The sequence below is a fragment of the Myxine glutinosa genome, chromosome 1 (genome assembly GCF_964187855.1).
Source record: "Myxine glutinosa chromosome 1, kmMyxGlut1.1, whole genome shotgun sequence".
Taxonomy (NCBI): domain Eukaryota; kingdom Metazoa; phylum Chordata; class Myxini; order Myxiniformes; family Myxinidae; genus Myxine; species Myxine glutinosa.
In genome coordinates this window covers 172,365,913-172,392,553 of record NC_136261.1, presented here as the reverse complement: position 1 = coordinate 172,392,553, position 26,641 = coordinate 172,365,913, and the positions used below count along the sequence as shown (strand labels likewise).

Below are 26,641 nucleotides of genomic sequence, written 5' to 3'. Positions count from 1 at the left end.
ATATATATATATATATATATATATATATATATATATATATATATATATATATCACACTTGCACACTGAAATGAATCATGCACTTTATTGGTGATACACAATTTACATAAACTTTTATTCCAAATGATAATGAAACAACAAAAGCACATACAACGATTCTCTTGCACCTTTGCACTGTCATATTTACACATATCCCCATTTGTAACAATTTCATTAATAGTGTAAACCTTGTCAGGAAAAGTTAGTCGCATTAGGTTATCCTGCAAAATATATAATGGACTATTCAACATCAACAAGAGTATGAAAATGGTACAGTTGTATTGATGCCCTCTCCAAAGTGCAGACTCGGAAGTGCTGGACCGATGCATGCTGATTACAAGGGAGTTTGTGAACCACAAACCAAATAAGGAGTTTCACTGAATAGCATGACAGAGCTACATTCAAACGACTTACAGATTCTAGTGATGGTATCCAATCAGCAAGCGGTTGTTTGTCCCCTGGATTGATTATATATTAATCATGTGTGCCCTGTTAGTCAGTTTATCTACATGCAAAATAAAAACAAAAAAACAGAAGTACATGCTCCATCAATCGAGTTTAATTGGCAGTGTCCAGAGTGCAGTATTATGGAGTGAACAAAAAAAAATCCGCTTAAAGTTTTAGCAAAAGCGTTACGCTAAACTGGTTATATTAAACTTTTTGCCTTTTGTACAATCTCATTCTCTATCATAGAGATGTTTCATAAAACGTGTTGTGGACGCAATTATAAAATTTAATCTGCATTAAAATGTCAAGGTTTGTAAAAAAAAAAAAAAAAAATTCAATCCATTTATATAAAGCTTTAGAATTATAAAGCTTTAGAATCCCTTCATTCACAACTTCTTTATAAATATGCAAACTCTCATGAGGAATTATTTATATTTGGTAAACCTTACTTTCTTTTTAACATGAGGATGGAAACCAAGAATAAGAACGAGAAGCAGAATTTCCACTTTTTGGCTGTTGCGCTCTTCAAATGAACAACGTGCATTTGTAATCCTTTTCATGCATCACATGGGAGTGTCTCGGTCTGTAAGATAATTCAAACAATACAAGTTTAACACATTGAATAAGAGGAAAATAATGCTTGTTGCAGCAAAAAAAACTAGCAAGCTGCATTGCTGACACAGTCGGGTTGATCAACAGTGGCAATGGATACCCTTGTCTTATCCCTGTACTAGATAAGCCTTGGGAGAATCCTAATTTTATCCTTTCAGCAATTCCTATAAATTTAGAATATTGAATGTTTATTCTTATTCATTATATTTCATTGCATGCATTTCAAACGCAGAGCCAATAAACAGAGCAAAGGTTGGAGACACCACGATCATTTTTGATTATTAGGCTCTAAACAGTCAAAGCTAAACAGCTCTTTTTAAGCACTGAAATTTTTTCCAAATAGAAAATTTAAGCTCCATTAGAAATCCTAGTAGGTATTGCGGAATGGATTTACTGGACACAACACAAGCACCAAATGGGCAAAGCTCTACTGCACGCACAACTTCTAACTGCCACGGCTTTATGGCAAGGTGCAAAACAATTACTCAAAATAACAGCATTATGTGAGGGTGGAAATATTGCGGATGCAGCAAAACATCAAAATATCCTAGTCATATGTCAAAGGGTGATAAAACTGTTATCGTGAGCATGAGGAGAGGATGCAATCAGGTGCAATTGTCTGACCAAATTAGCAAAGGAAGGTTTAAATTTGTAAATTACAACACCTTCAAAGTGAGAAGGAGCTGTGTGAGTTTTGCCAGCTCTCCCAAGATGTCCTCTTCCCTGGCGAGTAAATCAATATGGCGCTCATCCACCTTGGGTTCTTCTCCATCTGTAGAAGGAAATCTTATCAGATGAAGGTGGATTGAAAATAAACAGATTTGAGAAAGAAAAAAAAGAAAAAGAGGAAAATGAAAATCCTTCAATTTGTAGTTTGACACGGACAAAATTCGAACAACCGCTCGTACAACCATGGCAAACAATTTAAACAACAAACCCATTCTTATAGAAAATTTACATTTGTACCAACTTATAAAAATAGGGGCAAACCCCTGGGTGCTCATCCAGTAGAATTAAGTAGTATACTACACGGACTAAAGATATTTTATAAACAGTAACCTGGACCCACTTTGACACCCCGTAGACCCCCATAGATCCTGATTTTCTTAATGCCATGAAGAAACTTTGACTCAATTGATGTTCTTTTGATTTTCATTGCTCTGCCTGTCTGCCAATACAGATCGACACGAGCCTTTACCAGAAAGACTAGTTCCTTAGTGTAAATTGATAATAGCCACAAACAGCCAACGAGATTGTCATCATACCTTCATCTTCAGTAACCTGAAGGTTTTTCATGGAGAAGTCAACAGGCACCTGGGGGCAGGTGCTTAGGTCTTTTGTCTCCCCCTCATTACTAGCAATTCCACCACACTGTGGAGCTGAAAGATAAATGCTGCTTGGGAGGGAGAGACTGACCGGGATTGAAGGGGAGGGACTGATTGGGGTTGAAGGGGAGGGACTGATCGGGGTTGAAGGGGAGGAAATCGTGCCCATTTCCTCTTTCTTTCCCCGACTCCTTTGGAAATACTCCTTGAGAGTGACCTGGATGTGCCCAGCTGTGGAAGATGAAAAAGGGTTCGAGGAAAGCATGCATTAGAAGCAATACAGTGGTAGACCATTGGTGATTACCATCATCTGAACTGAACTGGCATACTAGATATGGTTTCAAAACAAGGTGATAGCAGAAATATTATGGGTTCAGAGTCAAAGTTCATCTCAAAAAACTTATCATTACTATCAGAGTTGTAAGTAAAAACCCAACTTACTCATTAATCACCCTTGTATAGAGTAATCTGCCTGTGGTCTACACCTGTCCACAAGATGTGGTTGACCCTTAATGCACTCATAGAAACTTGGGATGGACACAAAAATCTTTTACTATTTCTGTAATGGCCCCAATTATTCCCACCCTCATGTGTGGTCGACCGGTGGTACTATTTGACCCAAGCCTTTCCTGAACCAGCTGGTTAAACCTGACATTAGACTTAAGGTGGCAGCAATTTGTAATTTGGCCAGGGTGCCAGCAATAACTCACCTATTCCTTGAAAAGTGATGGTAGCATATTTAACTTCCAGCAACGATCTTACGCAGATGAAATATTCACATATCTGTCACCACAACAGCTAAACGGTAATTATTAAAATAATCTAATAAGCGAAGGTATTTCAATACATATTCCAAATTCATCTTCCCGAATTGTGTGTGCATCACCCAATGGCGAAACAGCAGGTCGTGCACGGCCTCCACCCACAGATGGAACTCTGCAGCATTAATAAATAATAAGGCTTTAACAGCGCAGTGCCATGTCAGCATCAAGGCAAAAGTGGAGGAGCGATAAATTTGTCAATGTTTGGTCTAACCGGTGAAATAATCGACATAGCGATGCTACGCAATACAAACCATGATTACAAGTGGCAAAATGGGATGCTATAAAGTGGACACGATGGTTCGGGCCGGTAAGCAGACAACGACCACATGGTGCGCATATACATGTACTGCCACAAAACTCAACTACGCCACACCAGAATTCGACTTCACACAATCCAAGGAGACATTCAAGCAACACAACACACACTTCGCCACAACTCATACCTGCTCGACAGGGGGTAGTCTTTAGCCCAAGCCTTTCCTGAACCAGCTGGTTAGGCCTGATATTGGATTTAAGATGTACTTGATATTAGATTTAATCGACATACCTATCAAGAGTACATAATTAATAGATGTGAACACATTTTGATAGTATGTAATTAGTAGACGTACTCATGTGTAATTGTCATGTAAATAATAGAACACTGTACTCGCATTGCATTAACTAGGGCATGCCCGTACGTGGGTGCCCGTTCCTTGCCAAAAAAAAAATAAAACGCTACCCGTACGCTCTACCCCGCCCGTACGCCCGTAAACAAAAAAAAACAACGCTCTTCGCTTCCGCCCTTCGCTCTGACTGAATTGGGAGAAATAATGCGCATAAGAAATCGAGAAATTATTATTTTCTCCGGAAGAAATCGAATTACGAACCGTAATGGCGCACGCGCTCGGCTCGGCTCGCTCTCACATCGGCCACGCCTACGCAACAACGCGTTCTGTGATTGGCTGCCGGAAGTGCAGTCTTCACTGTCCGGAAGGTCGCATATCGCAGTTACGATGAATCACAAATTAGTTTTAATTAGTTTTAAAACATAGTTGAACGCCAACATAGTTTGCCAACGTGAAATAAATGAATACGCTCTCAAATGTGCCGTCGGAGGCAGAGTCTGTTCGCCACGTTCGGCACACGTGATAGCTCGCTGCTCTCTGATTGGTTGAATCGTTTTTTGGACATAGCTCGGTAACTACTTCTCCGATTAATATGAAACCTTGAAAAGGCACATCCTCGGGTCCCCAGCAATATACCTGGCAAGTTTCAAGTATATCGGACCGGTAGTTGTCGAGAAACAGCGGTCACAGACAAACAGACATACATACATACATACATACATACATACATACACACAGAGATTACTGGAATTATAGATAACTAGGGCATGCCCGTACGTGGGTGCCCGTTCCTTGCCAAAAAAAAAAATAACGCTACCCGTACGCTCTACCCCGCCCGTACGCCCGTACGCCCGTAAACAAAAAAAACAACGCTCTTCGCTTCCGCCCTTCGCTCTGACTGAATTGGGAGAAATAATGCGCATAAGAAATCGAGAAATTATTATTTTCTCCGGAAGAAATCGAATTACGAACCGTAATGGCGCACGCGCTCGGCTCGGCTTGCTCTCACATCGGCCACGCCTACGCAACAACGCGTTCTGTGATTGGCTGCCGGAAGTGCAGTCTTCACTGTCCGGAAGGTCGCAAATCGCAGTTACGATGAATCGCAAATTAGTTTTAATTAGTTTTAAAACATAGTTTAACGGCAACATAGTTTTCCAACGTGAAATAAATGAATACGCTCTCAAATGTGCCGTCCGAGGCAGAGTCTGTTCGCCACGTTCGGCACACGTGATAGCTCGCTGCTCTCTGATTGGTTGAATCGTTTTTTGGACATAGCTCGGTAACTACTTCTCCGATTAATATGAAACCTTGAAAAGGCACATCCTCGGGTCCCCAGCAATATACCTGGCAAGTTTAAAGTATATCGGACCCGTGGTTGTCGAGAAACAGCGGTCACAGACATACAGACATACAAACATACAAACATACAAACATACAAACATACAAACATACAAACATACACACAGAGATTACTGGAATTATAGATAGATACACACTTAATGGACGTACTCACATTTTAATAGAACATAGTTAATCGACATACTCAGGTATCATTATCATTATGTACCATTAAAATCATCACTATCATTTTGTACCATTTTTTTTTGTATACAAGATCGAGGCAAAGGGGGGGGGGGGGGGGGGTGGGGGATGGGAGAGGTATAAAACACATGGACACTGCTCGGACTTCCAGGAGAGAAGTCGGTATTTCAAAAAAGTGGATCTGGGGTGAATTAACGGGGGTAGAAAAGATCAAGGTTTTGGATGGGGGAAGATAAGAGATGGTGGTGAACAGCTGTTTTAAAGACCTGGAGGGAGGAGTGGGATTGAAGAGAGTGAGGGAGTTTGTTCCAGAGGTGGGAAAAAAGAGGAATGAAAGAGTGAAGGTGAACAGAGAGTCTTGATTTTGGCAATTTCACCAGAAGAGGGTTGCTGGCAGATCTTGTGCGACCTGTAGGAACATTTGGGGGACAGAGCACAGACAGAGCTGGGGGAGCTAGGCCGGAGAGGAGTCGGTAGAAGACAGAAAGACCACCAACTGCCTGCGGTGAGTAAGTGAAAGGCCCTCACAATCAGCTTCATCGCGGGCGATTCCAATGATTCTGAAAGCTTTGGTTTCAACAGCGTGAAGCCGAGCTAGGTGTGAGGCCAGAGCACCAGCCCAGAGGGGCGAACAGTATTCCATTGAGCTGCGGATAAAAGGCTTGTATGTGGTGAGGAGCTCAGGTGTGCCAAGGAAGGACTTCGCACGATGCAGGATGCCCAGTCGGCGACTGGCTTTGGAGGACAGCTTCGAATTGTGGTTTTCCCAGGAGAGTTCATGGTAGATAGTGAGACCCAAAAGATAGAGTGACAGAACTTCTTAGAGAGGATTGTTCAGAAAGTAGATGGGAGGGTTGTCCAGTCGGTCTTTTCGGAGAGACATCGTGAGTGTGAGATTTGTCAAGATTGAAAGACATGTTCCACTTGTTTGACCAGTCTGTGATTTTGTCCAGGTCTGCAGAGAGTGAGGAGGCTGCAGACTGCCGATCTGAGGGATGAGGAATGGAGTGGCAGAGCGTGGAGTCATCAGCAAAGAGATAAAGAGGATTTTCCAGAGAGTCGGAGAGATCATTGATGAAGACCTGAAAAAGCACAGGGCCCAGAACACTGCCTTGGGGAACTCCAGCCAGAACAGGAAGGGGAGATGAGAGAAATCCATTCAGGGCCACACGTTGACTACGACCAGAGAGGAAGTCGGCAAGCCATGCGTGTAAGTTTCCATGGATACCATAGGAGGAGAGTTTGGTGAGCAGAGCGGGGTGCCAGACCGTATAGAAGGCACGTGATATGTCAAGGGAGACAGCTCTGATTTCTTTTTTGGCGTCGAGGGCCTCCATCTATTGTTGAGACAGCAGAAGCAGCATGTCCAGAGTAGAATGACCTGGTCTGAATCCAAATTGATGATCTGAGATCAAGCCATTGGAAAAGAGGAAGGATTTGATGTCAGAAGCGATGATCGATTCCATGACTTTGCTGATAATTAGGAGCAGGCTGATTGGTCTGCAGTTGCAAGGATCTGTTTTTTTGCACCTTTTTTGTGTAAAGCGGTGATGTTGGCCGATTTCCAAGCAGATGGTAGATGACCGTGAGCAAAAGAGAGGGTGAAGAGAGCAGAGAGAGGGTGAGATAGAGCGGCAGAGCAGGATTTTAGGACCCGTGGGCTGATGCCGTCTGGTTCAGTTGCAGAATCAGAGTCGAGGTTTGACAAAACCTTCTCCACATTGTCAGGAGAGAAGGACACAGAGTTCAGGAGCAGCTGGGTTCGACTGGAGAAGGTGGGTACAGAGAGAGATGGGTTCGGGACACAAGATTTTGAGGCAAACACAGAGTTGAGGTTATATTAAACCATTACCATCATCATTATAATTGGTTCACGAGTTATCAAGTGACCACTATATTCGTCATGTGTGTGCGTCTGTCTGTGTGTGTGTGTGTGTGTCTGTCTGTCCGCAGCATAACTACCCGATGATATCCTCCGATCTTGATGAAACTTGGTTTGGAGTTTGATATCATGATCTAGTTGTGTCCTGCGTAGAGTGGGCGTATTGCGCCCATTGTGGGCAGAGCCACGCCCGAAAAAGATGTCTTTTTAGGGGGTAATCGAGTTCAAGTTACATCTTCTCCGAGGGGTTTGGTGGAATCTGACAGGGGTTTCGATATTTGGTTAGGCCAATGTCATGTGTCTAGCCCCACGGAGCTCGATTTTTCATTTTCGCCCCAAGGTCAAGGTCACAAGGTCATAAAATTTATAAAAGTCGATTTTTGATGGTTTTATTACATTGTTCGCTTCCTGATAGCGTGAAATGTCGTACATGATCTTATATTATCACGTACATAATGAAATACAAGTTTTCCAACAAATTTCAGAATCCTCAACCTTTGACCTTTGAAGGTCACAAAGGTCAAATTTTTTAAGTTGTCGGAGTCAAACCGAATTTTTGGTATTGTGTAGCAAATAACCTCATAACTGATTATACATTATTTTATATCTCATTTCAAGGTCAGTAACCTTCGTTTTGACATTTCAAGGTCACAAAGGTCAAATTTTCAAAGTTGCGGAATCGAACCGAAGAATACCGCTCGCTCGTGAACCATCGTCGTCTCCTGACTTGTCGTGTATCATTATCATTGTTATTATCATTATTAACTTTGCCATTATTATCATTTTCTGCATCACAAACCTTCCTGGGAGTTCTCCGAATACACCGTAGTTGGGTTTATTGAAATCAGTTAATCCGTTCTCAAGTTATAACACGAAAAAGAAACAGACAGACAGACAGACATGGCTCCTTTTATAATGTAGATTATGTACTATTAGTACAGTGGATAAGCTCTCATATTTGAACAAATTGTGCATTTTTTGAGAAAAGCATGAAATTTCTAGCATAGTTAGTATATACCATAAGGTTTATTTTCAGATGTGGAGGGAAGTCAGATTTGACCTCTGAGGACCGTGAGAGGTCAAATCCAAAATGGCCGCCAGTCCACCGGGTCTAAGTTCTAACGCGCTTAATTTTGGAACCAAACAGTGTAGAAAAACATTATAGGTGTCATTTCCAACTAAATTGGGGATGCCCATTCATTTGGTGATACTTTTGAGATCGCCAGAACTCAAGGACATGCATTTAGGTCAAGGTCAAATTACGTTAAATATCTATTTTTATGATACTGCAGTTGGAACTGCTATTGGAAAAAGTTCATTTGAACTTTTAAAACTTTATTTTTTTCAGGTACAGGGAGGGATAGGTACAGAACACCCAAAGACCAGAAATGATGAAAAAAAGTGTTTACACTGCAAGGAATGATGCAATATTGCAATAACCTCTGAAAAAATAACTGTAGTTAACCAAGTATGTCCACAAAAGCTTACATTAAATCAAGTGCAATGATGAAAATTGGTAATGATCAAAATCTAACAGTCTCCAGAACAGAAGCACAGTGCAGTGCACTTGAGTGCAGCTTTGGCACTTGCAGCGTCCAGTGCACCCTTTCTTGCAGCCACAGTGGATCGATTTTGGCACGATTTTGATGCTTCAGGGAGAGTGCTCCAAAGAGGCTGCCACCCAGTTGTCTCCTTTGTCCAGCCCCAGTCAGATGGGTCTGGCATCTCTGGATCCATGACCAATGCCTGGTTCCAACAGTTGGCCTGGTAGCAAGTGTGCTTGATGTGCTGCTTGAGTGCTGCCTGGGTTGGAGGAATGTTCTCTAGAGTTCTACACTTCTGTGTGAAGAGCTGTTTCCTGGCATCATTCACTTCCGTGCTCTCACTGGTTCGGTCGTACATCAGCACCACAAATCGCTCCAGCAGTAACATTGAGCCTTCACTGACCTCACTTAGCATGCCTAGGAGTTCATTGAAAGCATCATTCACCTCTAAGAAAGACTTCCAAGTTTCCCAGGCAGTCTTCTTTCCTCTGCCAGTGAATGCAGATACAGTATCACACCCGGTGAAAGCATGAAAGATTGGGAGAGTCAGACACTGTGTTGGATTCAATGTGGCAACCATTTCGTGAACAGCTATGTACCGAAAGCTTGACCCGACACCAAAGGCAACCCACAGCTCATCAGGAGCATCCCCAATTTAGTTGGAAATGACACCTATAATGTTTTTTTACACTATTTGGTTCCAAAATTAAGCGCGTTTGAACATTAGACTCAGTGGAATGGCGGCCATTTTGGATTTGACCTCTCACGGTCCTCAGAGGTCAAATCTGACTTCCCTCCACATCTGAAAATAAACCTTATGGTATGCACTAACTATGTTAGAAATTTCATGCTTTTCTCATAAAATGCACAATTGTTGTTGTTATCCGCTGTACTATATTGTCATTATCATTTCAATAGTACGCAACTAATAGACCGATACACATTCTGTGCGGACAGACAAACAAACAAGCAAGCGGTCATAAACCGGTACTTGTGAAATCAGTCGATGCGATCTTGCCCTTTGGACTACAAAAACAATAGGCTTCTAGCCTTTGATTGGTGACCTAATTTAGTAACGCAATATTCAAATTGTGTTCAAATTAAGTCAAACGGATGAAAATTGACGATTTTGCGACATTCACATTTTGACATCAAACAATAGGGGGTCAGCGACCCAATAAGCAAACCATATTCAAATTTATGAAAATTGATTGTGACATTGACCTTTGACCTCAAAAACAAGAGGGTTCTAGCTTTTGTCTGGCTCTACCAGGTGGATAAATTTAATGAAGGTCCGTGTAGAATCGTGTCCTGCAGACGATTGACATACATAGAGACAGACAGGCAACCAGACAGTAACAGAACAGACCAACCAATATACTTACGCATGTTCAATTTTACAGGTAATAAACTGACCCCAAAAACAATCCCCTTTCCTCTGGCGAGAGTAAAAAGAAGAACACTAATGACAACTATAAAGCATCTCAAAATGCAAAGCCCGTCGGCATCAACATTTGTAATCAAACTAAACTTGATAAAAACAACAGCAAAAAAAATGTACATTTTAATAATTAGTCTTCTCCATATTCTCATAATAAAGGTTTGTTGAAAATTTGATGACAAAAGCTCAAATCGTAAAAAATTATGGTTTTGAGAGACAGATGGAAAAAAAAAAGCACGTGCGTGCCCATGCGCGCGCACACACACACACACACACACACACACACACACACACACACACACACACACACACACACACACACAGACACACACAGACATAGACACAGACACACACAAACACACACACACACACACACACACACACACACACACACACACACACACACACACACACACACACGATTGCGAAACCACATATTCTGCTGGGCGAGGGGTGGGGGTGGGAGGAGCTAATGATGGCGTCGCATTATCCTGACACACCGATAAATTCAGTGCATTGACACCTGGCCAGAAATGAGTGGCAAATTAGAACTACAGAGTTGGCATTTAATATGGAATATTTTTTTTTTCTTGACTTGGGTTTACTTTCTTAACTCAGTATATCAATCTGGTGAGTTTCTTTTACACTTTTGGTGATTTATTTGTTGAAAGAACCATGTCACCGATTGTCTGTCGCAGCAAGAAGTCAACAACAGGATTATATCACAGGTGGCATGGCAAAATGTACGGACAGGTGCATTTGATGATTGGCTTCACAGTCGGGTATACAAGGGTTGTTGCGTTCTGTATTAGTGGAAAACAACTGCTGCACGTCTCCAAAAGTTATTGCCGCGTCCTCTGGAGATGGTCCGTCAACTCGACAATGCTGTTTGTCAGGGAGTGGTGGCTTTACAAAATTACGGCATGAAACAGCGTGCTATTGCTCGGCAGTATGGCATCACTCAAGGTCAGGTGTCAAAGATCCTGAAACGAAATGCTCAGATGGGTGTCCCTACTCCAATAACGAGGCCAGGACGTCCCCGCAGAACCAAAAGGAGGAATGATCGCCAGCTGCACCGGTTAGTCCGCAATGGCCGTACCAAGTCAGCTAATCGGCTTAGGGCTGAGTGGCAGCAACTGACAAATGTGCCTGTATCCAAAAGGCTAGTCAACCAACGACTGGTTCAAGCAGGCTATCGTGCCAGGCGTCCCCTGAGAAAGCCACACCTGACCAGACAACACCGCCAGCACCGATTGCCGTGGGCCAGAGAGCACCATCAATGTTAGCCAGGACACTGGAATCACGTGATCTTCAGTGACGAGTCTAGATTTCTGGTCTATCGTCAAGATGGCCACGTCTGAGTGCGCAGACAAGTGCATGAAGCCTACAACGAAGATTGTATAGTGCCAAGAGTCCAAGCTGGAGGTGGTGGGGTGACCGTTTGGGCTGCTTTTCATGCAAGGGACAAAACTGACCTGGTTATTCTGAATGGAAACCTGAACCAGTTCAAGTACAGGGCCATTCTGGAAGAAACATTGCTTCCATTTGCTCTTGCAGCCTTTTGAGGAAACTTTGTCTTCCAAGATGACAATGCACGGCCTCATCGTGCTCGCATGATCCAACACTTTCTTGCTGACCGTGGTGTAGAGCATATGGAGTGGCCTGCCATGTCACCGGATATGAATCCGATAGAGAACTTGTGGGCAGAATTAACGCGTCAAATCGACCACTTGGACCAGCAGCCGACCTCTGTGCGTGAATTGCAGCAGGCTATTGTCACTGCATGGCAAGCGATTCCTGTCCAAACCTTGGCAAATCTCGTGAACAGCATGCCTCAACGTGTACGTGCTCTCCTGAATGCTCGTGGGGGTTACACGAAGTACTGAACTGTAATTTTACTGTCCGTAATCCCAGTCGTAATTTAACTTTTGTTTTTGTTAAAAAAATTTTTGGCTAATGTGCAAAATAACGAGGTACTTCTGGAAAACGTACAGAAGTTTAACACAGTACTGTCCATGAATTGAGTTCGATATCAGTTTACATCACTTTCAAGGATCAATTTATTTGTTTCAAAATGTCAAATGTGGTTTTTGTTTCTTTTAAAGGTCACATTAACAAAATCTAGAATAATTTCAACATAATTCCAATGAACTTTTGGTTCTAAGACATCTTGAAAAGTAAGTTCACCCCCACAAAAAAAATATTCCATATTAAATGCCAAGTCTGTAAAATGGCTGCCAAGTGCCAGAGCTGGAATATGGGCTTGAGGACCATTGTGTATCACGAATTAAACCTCACCTGAGACGAAATATGCTTCATCCTGTTTGGTTCAAAATCGCTACATTAATACTTGTTGGTTGACTGTGCCTTATTGTATGAACAGAAAAAAAATAGCTTGTGTTATGGATGGATCGCCTGCTGAACTTTTATGGGGAAATCACTTTGTACTGGTGACAGCCAAGTTGGCCCCAAACAGAAAACTTTATGGTATGCCCCTACATTCTGGGCCTGTGGGCTGGAGTTTATGTTTTTGTATGACCATGAGTAGTACCTTTGGGCCAAAGTGCATGTGTGGTAGTTTAACAAGCTTTTTAGACCGTGTACTCTGGTCTTTGGGCTGAAGTACAGAAACATCCTTAGCTTTGTTGTTATGTTTGCCTTTTTACCTTTATTTGCATATAAAGGCTCCTCTCAACAGAGGTGATGTCCAAGTTGTCCCCAAACAGAAAACGTTGCTGGTATGACAGCACTGTGGGCTACAATGTTTGGGCTTTTGTACAATCATGTGCTTTAGCCGCATGACCAATATGAATGTGCATTATTTAGACAAGCATTTTCTGACTGTGTATTTGGTCTTGGGGATTTAGTTCATGAATTGGAAAGACCTTTTGGGAAATTGCAAATGATAAAACGGCTCTGACACTTCAAAATCAACAAGAGTAGTTGCAATATAACTCAAACAATATGAAGAGCCACCACAAAACCAATGGGATTGGGGGCAAACGGGCTTAATAGAATATAAAAACTGTTGAAAAGGTAAATCTCACCAGACTGCAGTGCAGCTTTCACAATTTTTTCCTGCTGCCAGGAAGCACTTATACTTTCACTTTTGCACCTCCCCTCGTCAGTGATGATTCCTTTAGTTCCCTCGTCTGGATCCACAGGCTTTCCAGGAGGAGGTGATTGTGCCCGATTTCCTTCCCTTCCAGAACACATGTACCGTAAATGTCATTAAAACAATATGCAACATGGAAACAATATTTTAAATCTCATCGAATTAGATATCTCAATTTGGTGGTATGTTTTCCTCTGGTATGTGTCATAATGTGTTCAATCTAAAGAAAGGAGGCACATATCTGGCCAAAACTACCATTCCAAGATGGTGCCATGATGAGCACTGTATTGTAAATCAAGTGTCGTCTAAGGCGAACTTTCATCAGAACCAACTGCATCCAAATGCATGGACATTAAAGATCCCATGAAGTAACAAGGTAAATAAAGTAAAGGTAAATCCTGTGCAATCATACATACGTCAAGTATTAAATGGCATGGAAGGTAGCTTTGTCCATCAGACACGTTTTAAATCCTCACCCAGCACTACCACATTGTGTGGTCCAGATGTATCGTTACGTCAACTTTAAAATCACAATCTGTTGTGAGTTATTGTCATAAAGTTGGTTTGTGTCGTGAATGAAAACAACAACAACAACAACAACATGCATTTTAAAGCCATTTTCCCTGCTAGAGCGAGGGTTAGCCTTGCGGTCCCCATGACAATCTTCTCCATCTTGCCCTATTTTCTCCATCTCTCCTTGTTAACCCCCTTGCCCGCATTTCTTCTTCCACCATATTTAGCCAAGTCTTTCTCGGTCTTCCCCGTCCGCTACTTCCTTCTACATTCATTTCCATCACTCTTCTCAACCAGTCACTTTCATCCTTCCTCAACACATGACCAAACCATCTCAACCTGTTCCTCTTCACAACATCAATCACAGGCTCTATTCTCATCATTTTTCGCAATTCATCATTTGTCTTCCTCTCTCTCAACGATACTCCACACATCCATCGAACCATTCGCATTTCCACCCTTTCCAACCTTCGTTGGTGCTCTACGTTCATTACCCATGTCTCGCTCCCATAAATCATAACACTTCTCACACATGCAGCATACACCTTTCCCTTCAGCTTCAGCGACACTCTCCTCCTCATCAGCACGCCACTCAGTTCCCGAAACTTCTTCCATGCACATCTCACTCTAGCAACCGTTGCCGAGTCTGACCCACCTTCTCCATTCAGCATGTCTCCGAGGTAGCAAAATGTTTTCACACCTTCCAGCTTCACGCCGTCTCCAAGATCCAACTCAACATTTCCTTCATCTGCAGCTCCCTCTGTGCACACCTTACATTTGAATGTAGCTGCCACACTGGTTAATGACCCTCTCAGACCACTACATTTTTGATGAACCCACTCAGCGCACATTGTACATTGAATGGAGTTCACTCCGACACCCTTCCTGCACACAGCACATGGCCACTTCCCAGTTCTTTCCACCTCACCACATGGCCACTTCCCAGTTCTTTCCACCTCACCACATGCTTTACCACTTGCCATCACCTTCGTCTTTCCGATATTCACCTTTAGACCTTTTGTCTCCATACATTCCTTCCACTTGTTCATCTTTTCCTTCAGTCCATCCATACTTTCCGCAATCAACACCAGATCATCTGCATACAACAACTCCCACGGCAAACCCTCCTTTACATTCTGAGCCAGCACCTCCATCACAGCTACAAATAGTAGTGGACTTAGTACCGACCCCTGATGCACTCCCACCTTCACTTCAAACTCACCACTGTTCCCGTCCTTCGTCCTTACAGCTGTGCACGCTCTTTTGTACATTGCCATTACTACTCTGATCAACCATTCCTCCACTCCTAACTTCCTCATTGCCCATGTCAATACTTTGCGTGGAACCCTATCGAATGCTTTCTCCAGATCAACAAACCCAAGAAACAACTTCTTCCTCTTCTCCATGTACTTCTCCTGCAACTGCCTCACAATAAAAAGCGTGTCTGTCGTTCCTCTTCCTGGGATAAATCCAAACTGCATTTCGTCGATCTTCACTTTCTTCCTTATCCTCCTCTCCAACACCCTTTCCAATACCTTCATTCCATGCTCCAATAACTTTATCGCTCGGTACGAGCCACACTCTAGAGGGTCACCTTTCCCCTTGTATAGAGGGACGAGGGTACTCAGTTCCCAATCCACTGGAATGCGGCCTTCTTTGACCGCCAGATTACAGATCTCTGTCATTCTCTTCACACACCAACTTCCTGCTGCCTTCAACATATCTCCCACAACTCCTGTCGGCCCTCCCGCTTTTCTACTCTTCATTGCTTTTATCGCTTCCTCAACTTCCTTCTCAGTTATCTTCTCTGCCAGTCCTAAAACTGGGGTACTCTCTATGTTGCCATCCGATTCATTCTCTGTATTCAACAGCATTTCCATATATCTTTTCCATCTTCCTTTAATTCCATCTGGGTCCACAACGATTTGTCCCACTTCATCCTTCAAGCAACTCACCCCCATCATATCACACCTCTCTTTCGCTATCTGCTTTGCAATCCTAAATACTGCTTTCTGACCCTCTTCCAAATCCAAGCGTTCTCCGAACATTTTCCTACATGCCTCCTGCGCCTTTGCTTCCTCTTTCTTTGCAGCCGTCTTGGCTGCCTTATAACTTTCATGCTCTGCTGTTTCTGCTCCCGTACCCTTCGCCTTCTGCCACTCCTTGAACTTCTTCCTCTTCTCATCAATCCTCTTTCCAACTTCATCATCCCACCACCATGTTTCCGAGTGCCTCGGTGGTCCTTTTGTCCATCCACATACCTCACCAATGGCTCCCAACAGACTAGCTTTCATTGACATCCAACCACTTTCAAGCTCAACCACATCATCCTCGACCCTACTCAGCCTCTCTTTTAATGCCTCCCTTACTGTCAACCTCTTTCAACCTCCACACCTTCATTCTCGGTTGGTACTTCACCCGCCGAGCTCACCTCGCACCTTTCACCCTTATGTCACAGACAACCAAGTGGTGCTGTGAAACAGCCTCCTCCCCCGGGATCACCTTTGTGTCCCGGAGTTTCGTGAATGAAAACGGTTAACAGATATATGCCACCGGTATACAGTGTGTCAATATACATACATTGTTGCAGTTAAAATACACCATAATGAATTCACTCCGTCTCAGGGTGATTTGAGTTGTTTTAATTGCAAGCCGCATTGGTAAAACGCATCTATAAAGGACCGATTGGGTTTGTGGTGGTTCGTGCCCAGCACAAAAGGTGCCTGTGCCTGGGCGACCACCGCTCGGGTCGCAAATCCGGTGATCGGGCGTACTGTATTCCCAGCACGTTTCCCAAATGACTCCGGCATTCCACTGCAGTAAGTAATGCCGGAAATAGGCCCGAGACCCTGCTCGGAGTGCCGGAATCAGTTGGCCAACATGACTACTTTGACATGGTTCATCGGGATTGGACAAGGCAACTGGGCCAAGTATTGGCACAAAGAAAATAATCCTTAATTATTCGAGGTTTTTATAAATAAAAATGAAGGATTTTCTTTTTCAAGATGTAGCATGATATTAGAGATGGAAACTCATTTTATTTCATGTATTGATTATTTATTGTTGGATTGTCATTTGAATTGGACCGAGAATGGACAACTTCATGGTGCACACATCATTACACGATGCGCAAAGAGAAGTTAAGCAATTGGTTCACTCTGTCTGTCTGACAACTAGACGTCAGTCTATGATCAAGGAACTACTTAATTTCAATTTAATTTTATATTTTGAACACTGTAGAACATGAATTGGAACATGAATTTGGTCAAGAACCTGCAGTTTAGCAGTACTGTACTTTTGTTCTGAATTTGTCTCGTCCCGAGTGTGCATGCTCACAGCGCGGTAAAGCAATTGCTTCAGTCTGTCTGTCTGCAGTCAAACAAAATTGACAATCATTCCAAACAGGAAACTTACCGTTTTTAATGACCTCATAGAGGACACAAACAACAGGCACAAACAACAAATTCACATGTTAAATAGGGATGTATAAAAGAGAGATCAATTTGTTCTTCATTCAAAAGATATATTTGTTTATGTGCACCTTTTTCTCAAATATCATTCCAAAATTGTTAGTTTCTCCAAGAAGAGTTGGCAGATGGTTCAGCTCTTGACTGTCCCATTTGACCCATCAACTTCGTGTGGTTGACATCACACCTGTTCTTCAAAGTTCACAAAGAAAGCTAATATAGATCATGCTCAGAGACGCAAAGCAAGCGTTGAAAAGACCCTTCCCATGTCCTTTATCTCAAGACTGTGTGGGGTAACGTGTTCTATGAACTGTCTAGTTGACCGAGTTATTATCGTGTATTATTTATCTACATTCGATATTTGGGCCATTCATAAACACATTCAATTAAATAATGGGATGTGGATTACATGTTTAAGTTAAAAAAGTAAAAATAAAAAGTACAATGACAATGGTCCACATTTACCTCAATCTTTGTAATGTAAGGGAGGTAACCATGGAGACACTGTTACACGCCGATTGAGCCAAGTTGATAGCATTCCACCAAGCCTTTCGTCCACTCACACTTCCTGCACAGAACTCGTACATTTGTGCACCAGTGTTGGACAGGTACAGAATGAAAAATGCCTTCCCATCTGTGAATATGTGTTCGGAGGAAGACAAAGAAGCATGTTGTGAAGAGAAAGTGATACTTGAGGAAGCTCAAATTACAAGTTATGAATATCAAAGTTTGTAATAACTAGAGCTTCCAGGGAAGCAGAACTCAACTGAACTGACTGGACAACTTTAAAGTAGGTCAGTTGTCTGTACTAGATTTGACTTAAGATAGCAACCTACCTTGTGTGGTAAGAGTCTCACACACCAAGTTTGATCAAAATCCATAAATATTTGTGGACGTTAAAGTCTTAACGTCGTTTCGGAGCTGAAAACAATATGGCGGCCTATGGCGGCCATTTTGTGACGGATCGGGTTGGAATGCAATAGAAACCTACCTTGTGTGGTAAGGGTTAAACATTCTAAGTTTGATCAAAATCTGTTAATATTTGTGGACGCTAGAGTGTTAACGTCATTTTCATGACCAAAAACAAAATGGTCGCCCAAGTCCGCCATTTTTCAAGGGATCGGGCTGAAATGTAATACCAACCTGGTCCTTGGGGTAAGGATGCTGCATGTCAAGTTTGATCAGAATCGGTTGATATTTGTGGACGCTGGAGAGTTAACGTCGAAAAGTTAATGGACGACAGACGACAGACGACGACGACAGACGACGGACGCCAGAGGGTTCAGTATGTAATGAACTCAACTGAACGGTAGTCCAGTTGAGTTAAACAACTGAATGGTAGTCCAGTTGAGTTAAACACCTGAACGGTAGTCCAGTTGAGTTAAACAACTGAACGGTAGTCCAGTTGAGTTAAACAACTGAACGGTAGTCCAGTTGAGTTAAACAACTGAACGGTAGTCCAGTTGAGTTAAACAACTGAACGGTAGTCCAGTTGAGTTAAAAAACGACGTTGTTTCAATGTTTACATTTGGTTGAACTTATCTCATGACAACGAACAACAAGAATATATCCCTTCAGCATTGGTTAACTTTATTTCAACGTATTGTAACGGTCCACGAGGTCCGACCTGGTTGCCCAGATTCGAATCCGGTGAGTTGCTGAGCGACCACATCAGTCCCCCACCACAGAGACTTCCCGCCGGTCGGGTCCCACGTCCAACATTGTGTTACCATGGATTGGGATGTCCTGTGATGAACGAGTGATGCGTTGAGGCAATCACGGGATCGAGCTTATCTTTGGCTGAGTATACCAATGATTTGCATCATGCGGCAACTCTGATGGTACCAGACCGTGACCTATCGCTATCTCTAACAGATTTCTTTAGAGCCGTTAAATGAAACCGTCACAAGCAAGAAGGGCGTGACGGCAACCAAGTCAGGTTGAACAAGTGTATTGTGTGAAACAAAACCACGAATGTACAGAAACAAGTAAGCACAATACTAATCCCCAAAGTGACATACTACTGCATATTCGCCCCATGGAACAGACCAAGCGACGGACCTTAAGCACCTATGCCCTATGACCACAGACACGCAGAGACATACATACACATACACACACACACACACACACACACACACACACACACACACACACACACACACACACACACACACACACACACACACACACACACACACACACACACACGAATATATAGGGTGCCACAGGACAGCAGAGTCATTAAGCTAAACCCGGTAAGTGCAGAGTGTCTGGGGTTCTCCTCCCATTTGCTGTCAGCCCACAACTTTATAACCTATCCTAGCAACGTCACAGATGACGATTTATGCTCTTCCCCTCGCCTTTTTCCTAATTTTCCTTTGCCTTTTTTTTACAATAATTGTTGGGGCTATATTTGCTGCCATTTTGATTTCCAGCATAGCATTTTGTATTTTTTTTTTTTGTATACTGAATCGAGGCTCGTGAAAGAGCTAACATTTATCACACAAACAAATCAAACAGACAAACAAAATATATAAAAAGAGGGAGCGGTAGAGAAGATGGGGAGAGAAGGGGAAGCACACAAACACAACATTTGAGAGAAGGAACATCGGGAGATGTGTGGGAGGGAGAGGGCTTGGGGGGAGGAAGCGTGGGAATGAGGGGGGGGGGGTGGGAGAAGTATAAAACACAAGGACACCAAGGACTTCCAGGAAAGAAGTCGGTATTTCAAAAAAGTGGATTTGGGGTGAAATTAGCGGAGTAGAAAAGATCAAGGTTTTGGATGGGGGAAGATAAGAAATGGTGGTGAACAGCTGTTTTAAAGACCTGGAGGGAGGAGTGGGATTGAAGAGAGTGATGGAGTTTGTTCCAGAGGTGGGAGAAAAGAGGAATGAAGGAGTGAAGGTGGGCAGAGAGTCTTGATTTTGGCAGTTTAACCATAAGAGGGTTGCAGGCAGATCTTGTGCGACCTGTAGGAATATTTGGGGGACAGAGCCCAGAGAGAGCTGGGGGCCAAGGCTGGAGAGGAGTCGGTAGAAGACGGAAATAATTTGCATCATTTTTTTTGAAAGAATTTGAATTTGCATCATCATCAAACATTTGCATCATTTCCTCGAAACTTTTTGCAAGGTGAGTAAGGGATGTCTTTTCTGGCTTTTTTTCATGCACATTGACAAATTGGATACGATTTGTTCCTTTATCGATTATGTGTGGAACGCCAAATTTGAAATCACAAAAGCCTGCCATGCGTGATAAGGCTTTGCAGTGCAACATAAATTTCTCATCTAAGCTCGTTTCTGAAATAGTTGCATTTTTATAGCTACCGGTATACTATACTGTATTCAGTGTGTTGTATCACTGAGGTGTATGCATTGTGTCTTGGTAAAACATCAAGTTGGGCATTTATCTCTTACTGTAATTATTTTGTCATTTTTTATTTTGGAGTATCATCGAGTTGATTATTAGGAGCCTGGTGTTGGCTTAGCGGTTAGGGTGCCAGCTTGGGATCCTAGGATCCTGGGTTCGAATCCCGGTCGATCGCTGAATTAACGCCAGGGGAGTTGACTCAATCAGCCTGTCATCCTTCCGTGGTCGGCAAATTGAGGACCAGTTCACTGGCAATTCCCTGTGTGTCGCAAAAGGCGACTAACAGGGTTGGCGGCAGGAAGGGCATCCAGTCATAAGACATTGCTTCAAAAAGGGGACCACGGTGCCTGAAAAAGGCCAACCCCTGCTCTGCGGGGAAAAATGGCCTCTAAAGGCGGTTCTGTTGAGTTGATTTTTAACCTTGGTTGGACTTAATTTGAAACGGGCGCTCATGGATTGGGTCTTGTCCGTCCATCCGTCTGCAACCATATCTGACATGTATGGACCAATTTTGTTCATACTTTGCTCAAAGACAACACATGATGGTATACATATGCACATCATTTTGTTTAGTGATGCGATCAAAGATGGCCAACTGGCGGCCATTTTAGTTTTAAGTAAAAAAAAAACAGATGGAGAACACTTCCTCAACCATCTCTCGGACATGCATTTACCGATTTGTTCAAACTTGTCACACAGATAAAGAATGATAGCATGCATAGGCAAGTCATTTTTTGGGGGGATCAGATCTAAGATGACCGACTGGTGGCCATTTTGTTACTTAAATGTGACCCCAACCATTTATTGAACATGCATGGTCCGATTTAGTTAAAACTTGGCACCAAGACAATACATGAGAGTATAAATACGCAGAAGATTTTGTTTTGTAATCGGACTAAAGATGGCGACTGATGGCCTTTAACTCCATACAGCAAAATTACGAAAACCACGGGGACTCTGACATATGTCTTTTTCTTCTTGATTGATGATGGAAACGATCTTTGCAACAAATTTGTTCATTTTCATTTGAGTCTGTTGTACCAGCTAATGGATAATCATACTTGAGTAATGCAAGTTCTGTGTATGTATGCATGATATATATATATTCTCTGGCAGTCTGTCTGTCTATCCTCAGGTCTCTAATGTACATGAATTGTGGCAAGTTGCCTGCGTCAGCATTGTCAATATGTGAGTGGGTCTACATGTAGATATTTGGAGAGGTGAGTGTTTCCTGAGAAGAATCGGGTAAGTGGGGTCTCTTGGTTTTAGTTTTATGAATGTTTAATTTTTTTGCATGGTTTGAGCCTCAACGCCATGGCGGAGACCATGGCGGATTTTTTTTACAAATACATAGGTGTAAATTATTTTTATCAAGCAAAGGATGCATTTCATTCCATACTTGACATTGAAAACTCTTGGAGACTGAAAACTGAAGTTATGGATGGAACTGTTGTCTGATTGTTTTGTTTCATATTCCCCGGGTATATATAAAAAGAGTTTATTTAAGGCGAGTATTTCAGACTTTTCCAAATTATATATTTAAAGAATACATTGTACGTAATAATGTATGTAATAAATTATGTTGTACGTGATAAATTGAATATGTGGACTAACGACGGAATACAATATTTATTAATAAATAATAATGTTTAGTTTTAAGCAATCTTTATTTTGTAAAGGGAAGTGCATTTGATGCTTTCAAGTTAAAAAATTAAGGACAGAAGTCAGTCAGTCAAGACAAGTTCAGTGTTCACTCTATGGTTCTGTATTGTTCTTCTGTCATTCTGATGTAGCTTTCTATAAACAGAATAATTACCTGATTGTGTTACCTATGCAAAGGTTGGTTGCTTTCATGAAATGGTCTTAGTACTGCAAGACTGTGCTGTAATATAATCATATGCATTTGGTGAGATGGTGAGAACTTGGGTTTGACTGGGCAGTACATGACATTTGAAGCCTTGTGGTTGGTGGGATTAATTCTAATCAAGCAACACCTTTTACAAGCACATACAACAACAACAACAACAACAACAACAACAACAACAACAACAACAACATGCATTTTAAAGGCCATTTTCCCTGCTAGAGCGGTGGTTAGTCTTGCAGTCCCCATGACAATCTTCTCCATTTTGCCCTATTTTCTGCATCTCTCCTTGTTAACCCCATTGCCCGCATTTCTTCTTCCACCATCTTTAGCCAAGTCTTTCTCGGTCTTCCCCGTCCTCTACTTCCTTCTACATTCATTTCCATCACTCTTCTCAACCAGTCACTTTCATCCTTTCTCAACACATGACCAAACCATCTCAACCTGTTCCTCTTCACAGCATCAATCACAGGCTCCATTCCCATCATCTTTCGCAATTCATCATTTGTCTTCCTCCCTCTCAACGATACTCCACACATCCACCGAACCATTCGCATTTCCACCCTTTCGAACCTTCGTTGCTGCTCCACGTTCATTACCCATGTCTCGCTCCCATAAATCATAACACTTCTCACACATGCAGCATACACCTTTCCCTTCACCTTCAACGACACTCCCCTCCTCATCAGCATGCCACTCAGCCCGAAACTTCTTCCATGCACATCTCACTCTAGCAACCGTTGCCGAGTCTGATCCACCTTCTCCATTCAGCATGTCTCCGAGATAGCAAAATGTTTTCACACCTTCCAGCTTCATGCCGTCTCCAAGATCCAACTCAACATTTCCTCCATCTGCAGCTCCCTCTGTGCACACCTTACATTTGAATGTAGCTGCCACACTGGTTAATGACCCTCTCAGACCACTACATTTTTGATGAACCCACTCAGCGCACATTGTACATTGAATGGAGTTCACTCCGACACCCTTCCTACACACAGCACAGGGCCATTCCCAGTTCTTTCCACCTCACCACATGCTTTACCACTTGCCATCACCTTCGTCTTTCCGATATTCACCTTCAGACCTTTTGTCTCCATACATTCCTTCCACTTGTTCATCTTTTCCTTCAGTCCATCCATACTTTCCGCAATCAACACCAGATCATCTGCATACAACAACCCCCACGGTAAAACCTCCTTTACGTTCTCAGCCAGCACCTCCATCACAGCTACAAATAGTAGTGGACTTAGTAACGACCCCTGATGCACTCCCACCTTCACCTCAAACTCACCACTGTTCCCGTCCTTCGTCCTTACAGCTGTGCACGCTCTTTTGTACATTGCCATCACTACTCTGATCAACCATTCCTCCACTCCTAACTTCCTCAATGCCCATGTCAATACTTTGCGTGGAACCCTATCGAATGCTTTCTCCAGATCAACAAACCCAAGAAACAACTTCTTCCTCTTCTCCATGTACTTCTCCTGCAACTGCCTCACAATGAAAAGCGCATCTGTCATTCCTCTTCCTGGCATAAATCCAAACTGCATTTCGTCGATCTTCACTTTCTTCCTTATCCTCCTCTCCAACACCCTTTCCAATACCTTCATTCCATGCTCCAATAACTTTATCGCTCGGTACGAGCCACACTCCAGAGGGTCACCTTTCCCCTTGTATAGAGGGACGAGGGTACTCAGTTCCAAATCCACTGGAATGCGGCCTTGTTTCACCACCAGATTACAGATCTCTGTCATTCTCTTCACACCCCAACTTCCTGCTGCCTTCAACATATCTCCCACAACTCCCTTCGGCCCTCCCGCCTTTCTACTCTTCATTGCTTTTATCGCTTCCTCAACTTCCTTCTCAGTTATCTTATCTGCCGGTCCTAAAACTGGGTTACTCTCTATGTTGCCATCCCATTCATTCTCTGTATTCAACAGCATTTCCATATATCTTTTCCATCTTCCTTTAATTCCATCTGGGTCACCAACGATTTGGCCCACTTCATCCTTCAAGCAACTCACCCCCATCACATCACACCTCTCTTTCGCTATCTGCTTTGCAATCCTGAATACTGCTCTCTGACCCTCTTCCGAATCCAAGCGTTCTCCGAACATTTTCCTACATACCTCCTGCGCCTTTGCTACCTCTTTCTTTGCAGCCTTCTTGGCTGCCTTATAACTTTCATGCTCTGCTGTTTCTGCTCCCGTACCCTTTGCCTTCTGCCACTCCTTGAACTTTTTCCTCTTCTCGTCAATCCTCTTTCCAACTTCATCATCCCACCGCCATGTTTCCGAGTGCCTCGGTGGTCCTTTTGTCCATCCACAAACCTCACCAACGGCTCCAATCAGACTAGCTTTCATTCACATCCAACCACTTTCAAGCTCAACCACATCATCCTATACCCTACTCAGCCTCTCTTTTAATGCCTCCCTTACTGTCACCTCTTTCAACCTCCACACCTTCATTCTCGGTTGGTACTTCACCCGCCGAGCTCTCCTCGCACCTTTCACCCTTATGTCGCAGACAACCAAGTGGTGCTGTGAAACAGCCTCCTCCCCCGGGATCACCTTTGTGTCTCGGAGGTGCCCCCCTATCTCGCGTACGCACCATCAGGTAGTCAACGGTTGTCGTCGACCCACCTGACGTGTATGTAACAAGCATATTATCCTCTTTCTGGAACTGAGTATTACAAATCAACAAATCAGCTCCATCAGCAAACTCCAAAATCCTTTCACCTTCTCCATTTCTCACACCATATCCGTAACCCCCATGAACTCCCTCAAAACCGTCCATACTCCTTCCCACATGTCCATTTAGGTCTCATCCTACCACAACAACTTCCTCATCTTTCACGTTTTCCATCAGCTTCTCTATCGCACACCAGAACTTGTCCTTCTCTTCATCGCTCCAACCAATCTCCTCCGAGATGACGTTCACCAAGAGCTTTCCAATCATCATTTTCACCATCATCAACCTATCACTCACTCTAGTCACACTCACCACACTGTCTACAAACTCCTCAGAAAACAGGACACCAACACCATTCACGCCCTCCGGGCACCCTTGCCACACAAACTTGTATTTCTGTCCCTGCCTACCCTTCACCATTCTCACACCACTTCCCTTCCATCTCGTCTCTTGCACACAACATATGTCCACTCTTCTTCTGACCAATACTTCCACCACTTCTCCTGATCTCCCTGTCATTGTCCCAACATTCCATGTCCCAAACCTCAGAAACTGATCTCCACTTTGGGCTGTACCCTGCCCATATGTAGTTGTAATTGTCATGGTTCTCTTTTTGAGGCAATGTTTTTATGGCCGGATGCCCTTCCTGACACCAACCCTCTTAGTCGTCTCTTACGACACGCAGGGATACGGTGTACCTATTCTAATCCAGGGTACACACTGGGAAACGTTTAAAATATGAAAATTCTGGGGGTGGTGGGGAGGGCGGCGTCAGCATCACGGCTGTGGTTTAAACATATTTAAATAATATTGTTGCGGATTTGAGAATCCTGCACGTTGGTAATTGTTGTAAATATCCCCCTCTGTAAATAATGTAATGATTCCTGTAAATACCTCCATTTGTGTAAAGGTCAAAGGTCGTCCCTTTAGCTAGTCCATCGCGTACATGTAGAAAATCATAGGCCCTTCTAAATAGTTATTTCTTTATTATGTGTTCCAGTTTAAGGCTCTGTTTTCCATTAGTTGACTCTGCATTGCACCAAATCAAATAAGGTAGAATCCCCTTTCAATTGCCCCCAGAACCTCCATTGCCAACCGCATTGCCAACCGCATTACCAACTACATTTGACTCCATTACGCACGCGGTCAACTCGGAGAAGAAGGGTGTGGCCCCACCTCGTCATCAGAAGGTGGAGCCAGGAAAGCCCTTGCCGACCGACCAAGGATGAGTGGGTATGGCTCAAGAGGGCAGGGTTATAAAACCCATTGCATCAGCCCCCACCGAGAGAGATGCGTAAGGGGCCAGACGAGACTGAGAAGTTCTGTGAAGGGAGGTGCATGAGCAAGGAACACCAG

General features: G+C 43.1%; 1 protein-coding gene across 11 annotated transcripts in view; it reads right to left on the bottom strand.

Moving 5' to 3' along the window:
• Positions 1 to 70: 70 nt before the first annotated feature.
• LOC137431249 (rho guanine nucleotide exchange factor 11) overlaps positions 71 to 26,641 on the bottom strand; it is a 159,714-nt gene continuing 133,143 nt past the window's right edge. For all 11 annotated transcript variants that reach the window (XM_078780119.1, XM_078780123.1, XM_078780134.1 and 8 more), the window contains 5 exons: positions 17,827 to 17,995; positions 13,314 to 13,468; positions 2,363 to 2,653; positions 1,763 to 1,869; positions 71 to 1,068 (listed from right to left, as the gene is read on the bottom strand). In XM_078780119.1, coding sequence (XP_078636245.1) covers positions 1,042 to 1,068; positions 1,763 to 1,869; positions 2,363 to 2,653; positions 13,314 to 13,468; positions 17,827 to 17,995 — 749 coding nt within the window. In that variant the 3' untranslated portion in view covers positions 71 to 1,041. The remainder of the gene's footprint in view (positions 1,069 to 1,762; positions 1,870 to 2,362; positions 2,654 to 13,313; positions 13,469 to 17,826; positions 17,996 to 26,641) is intronic.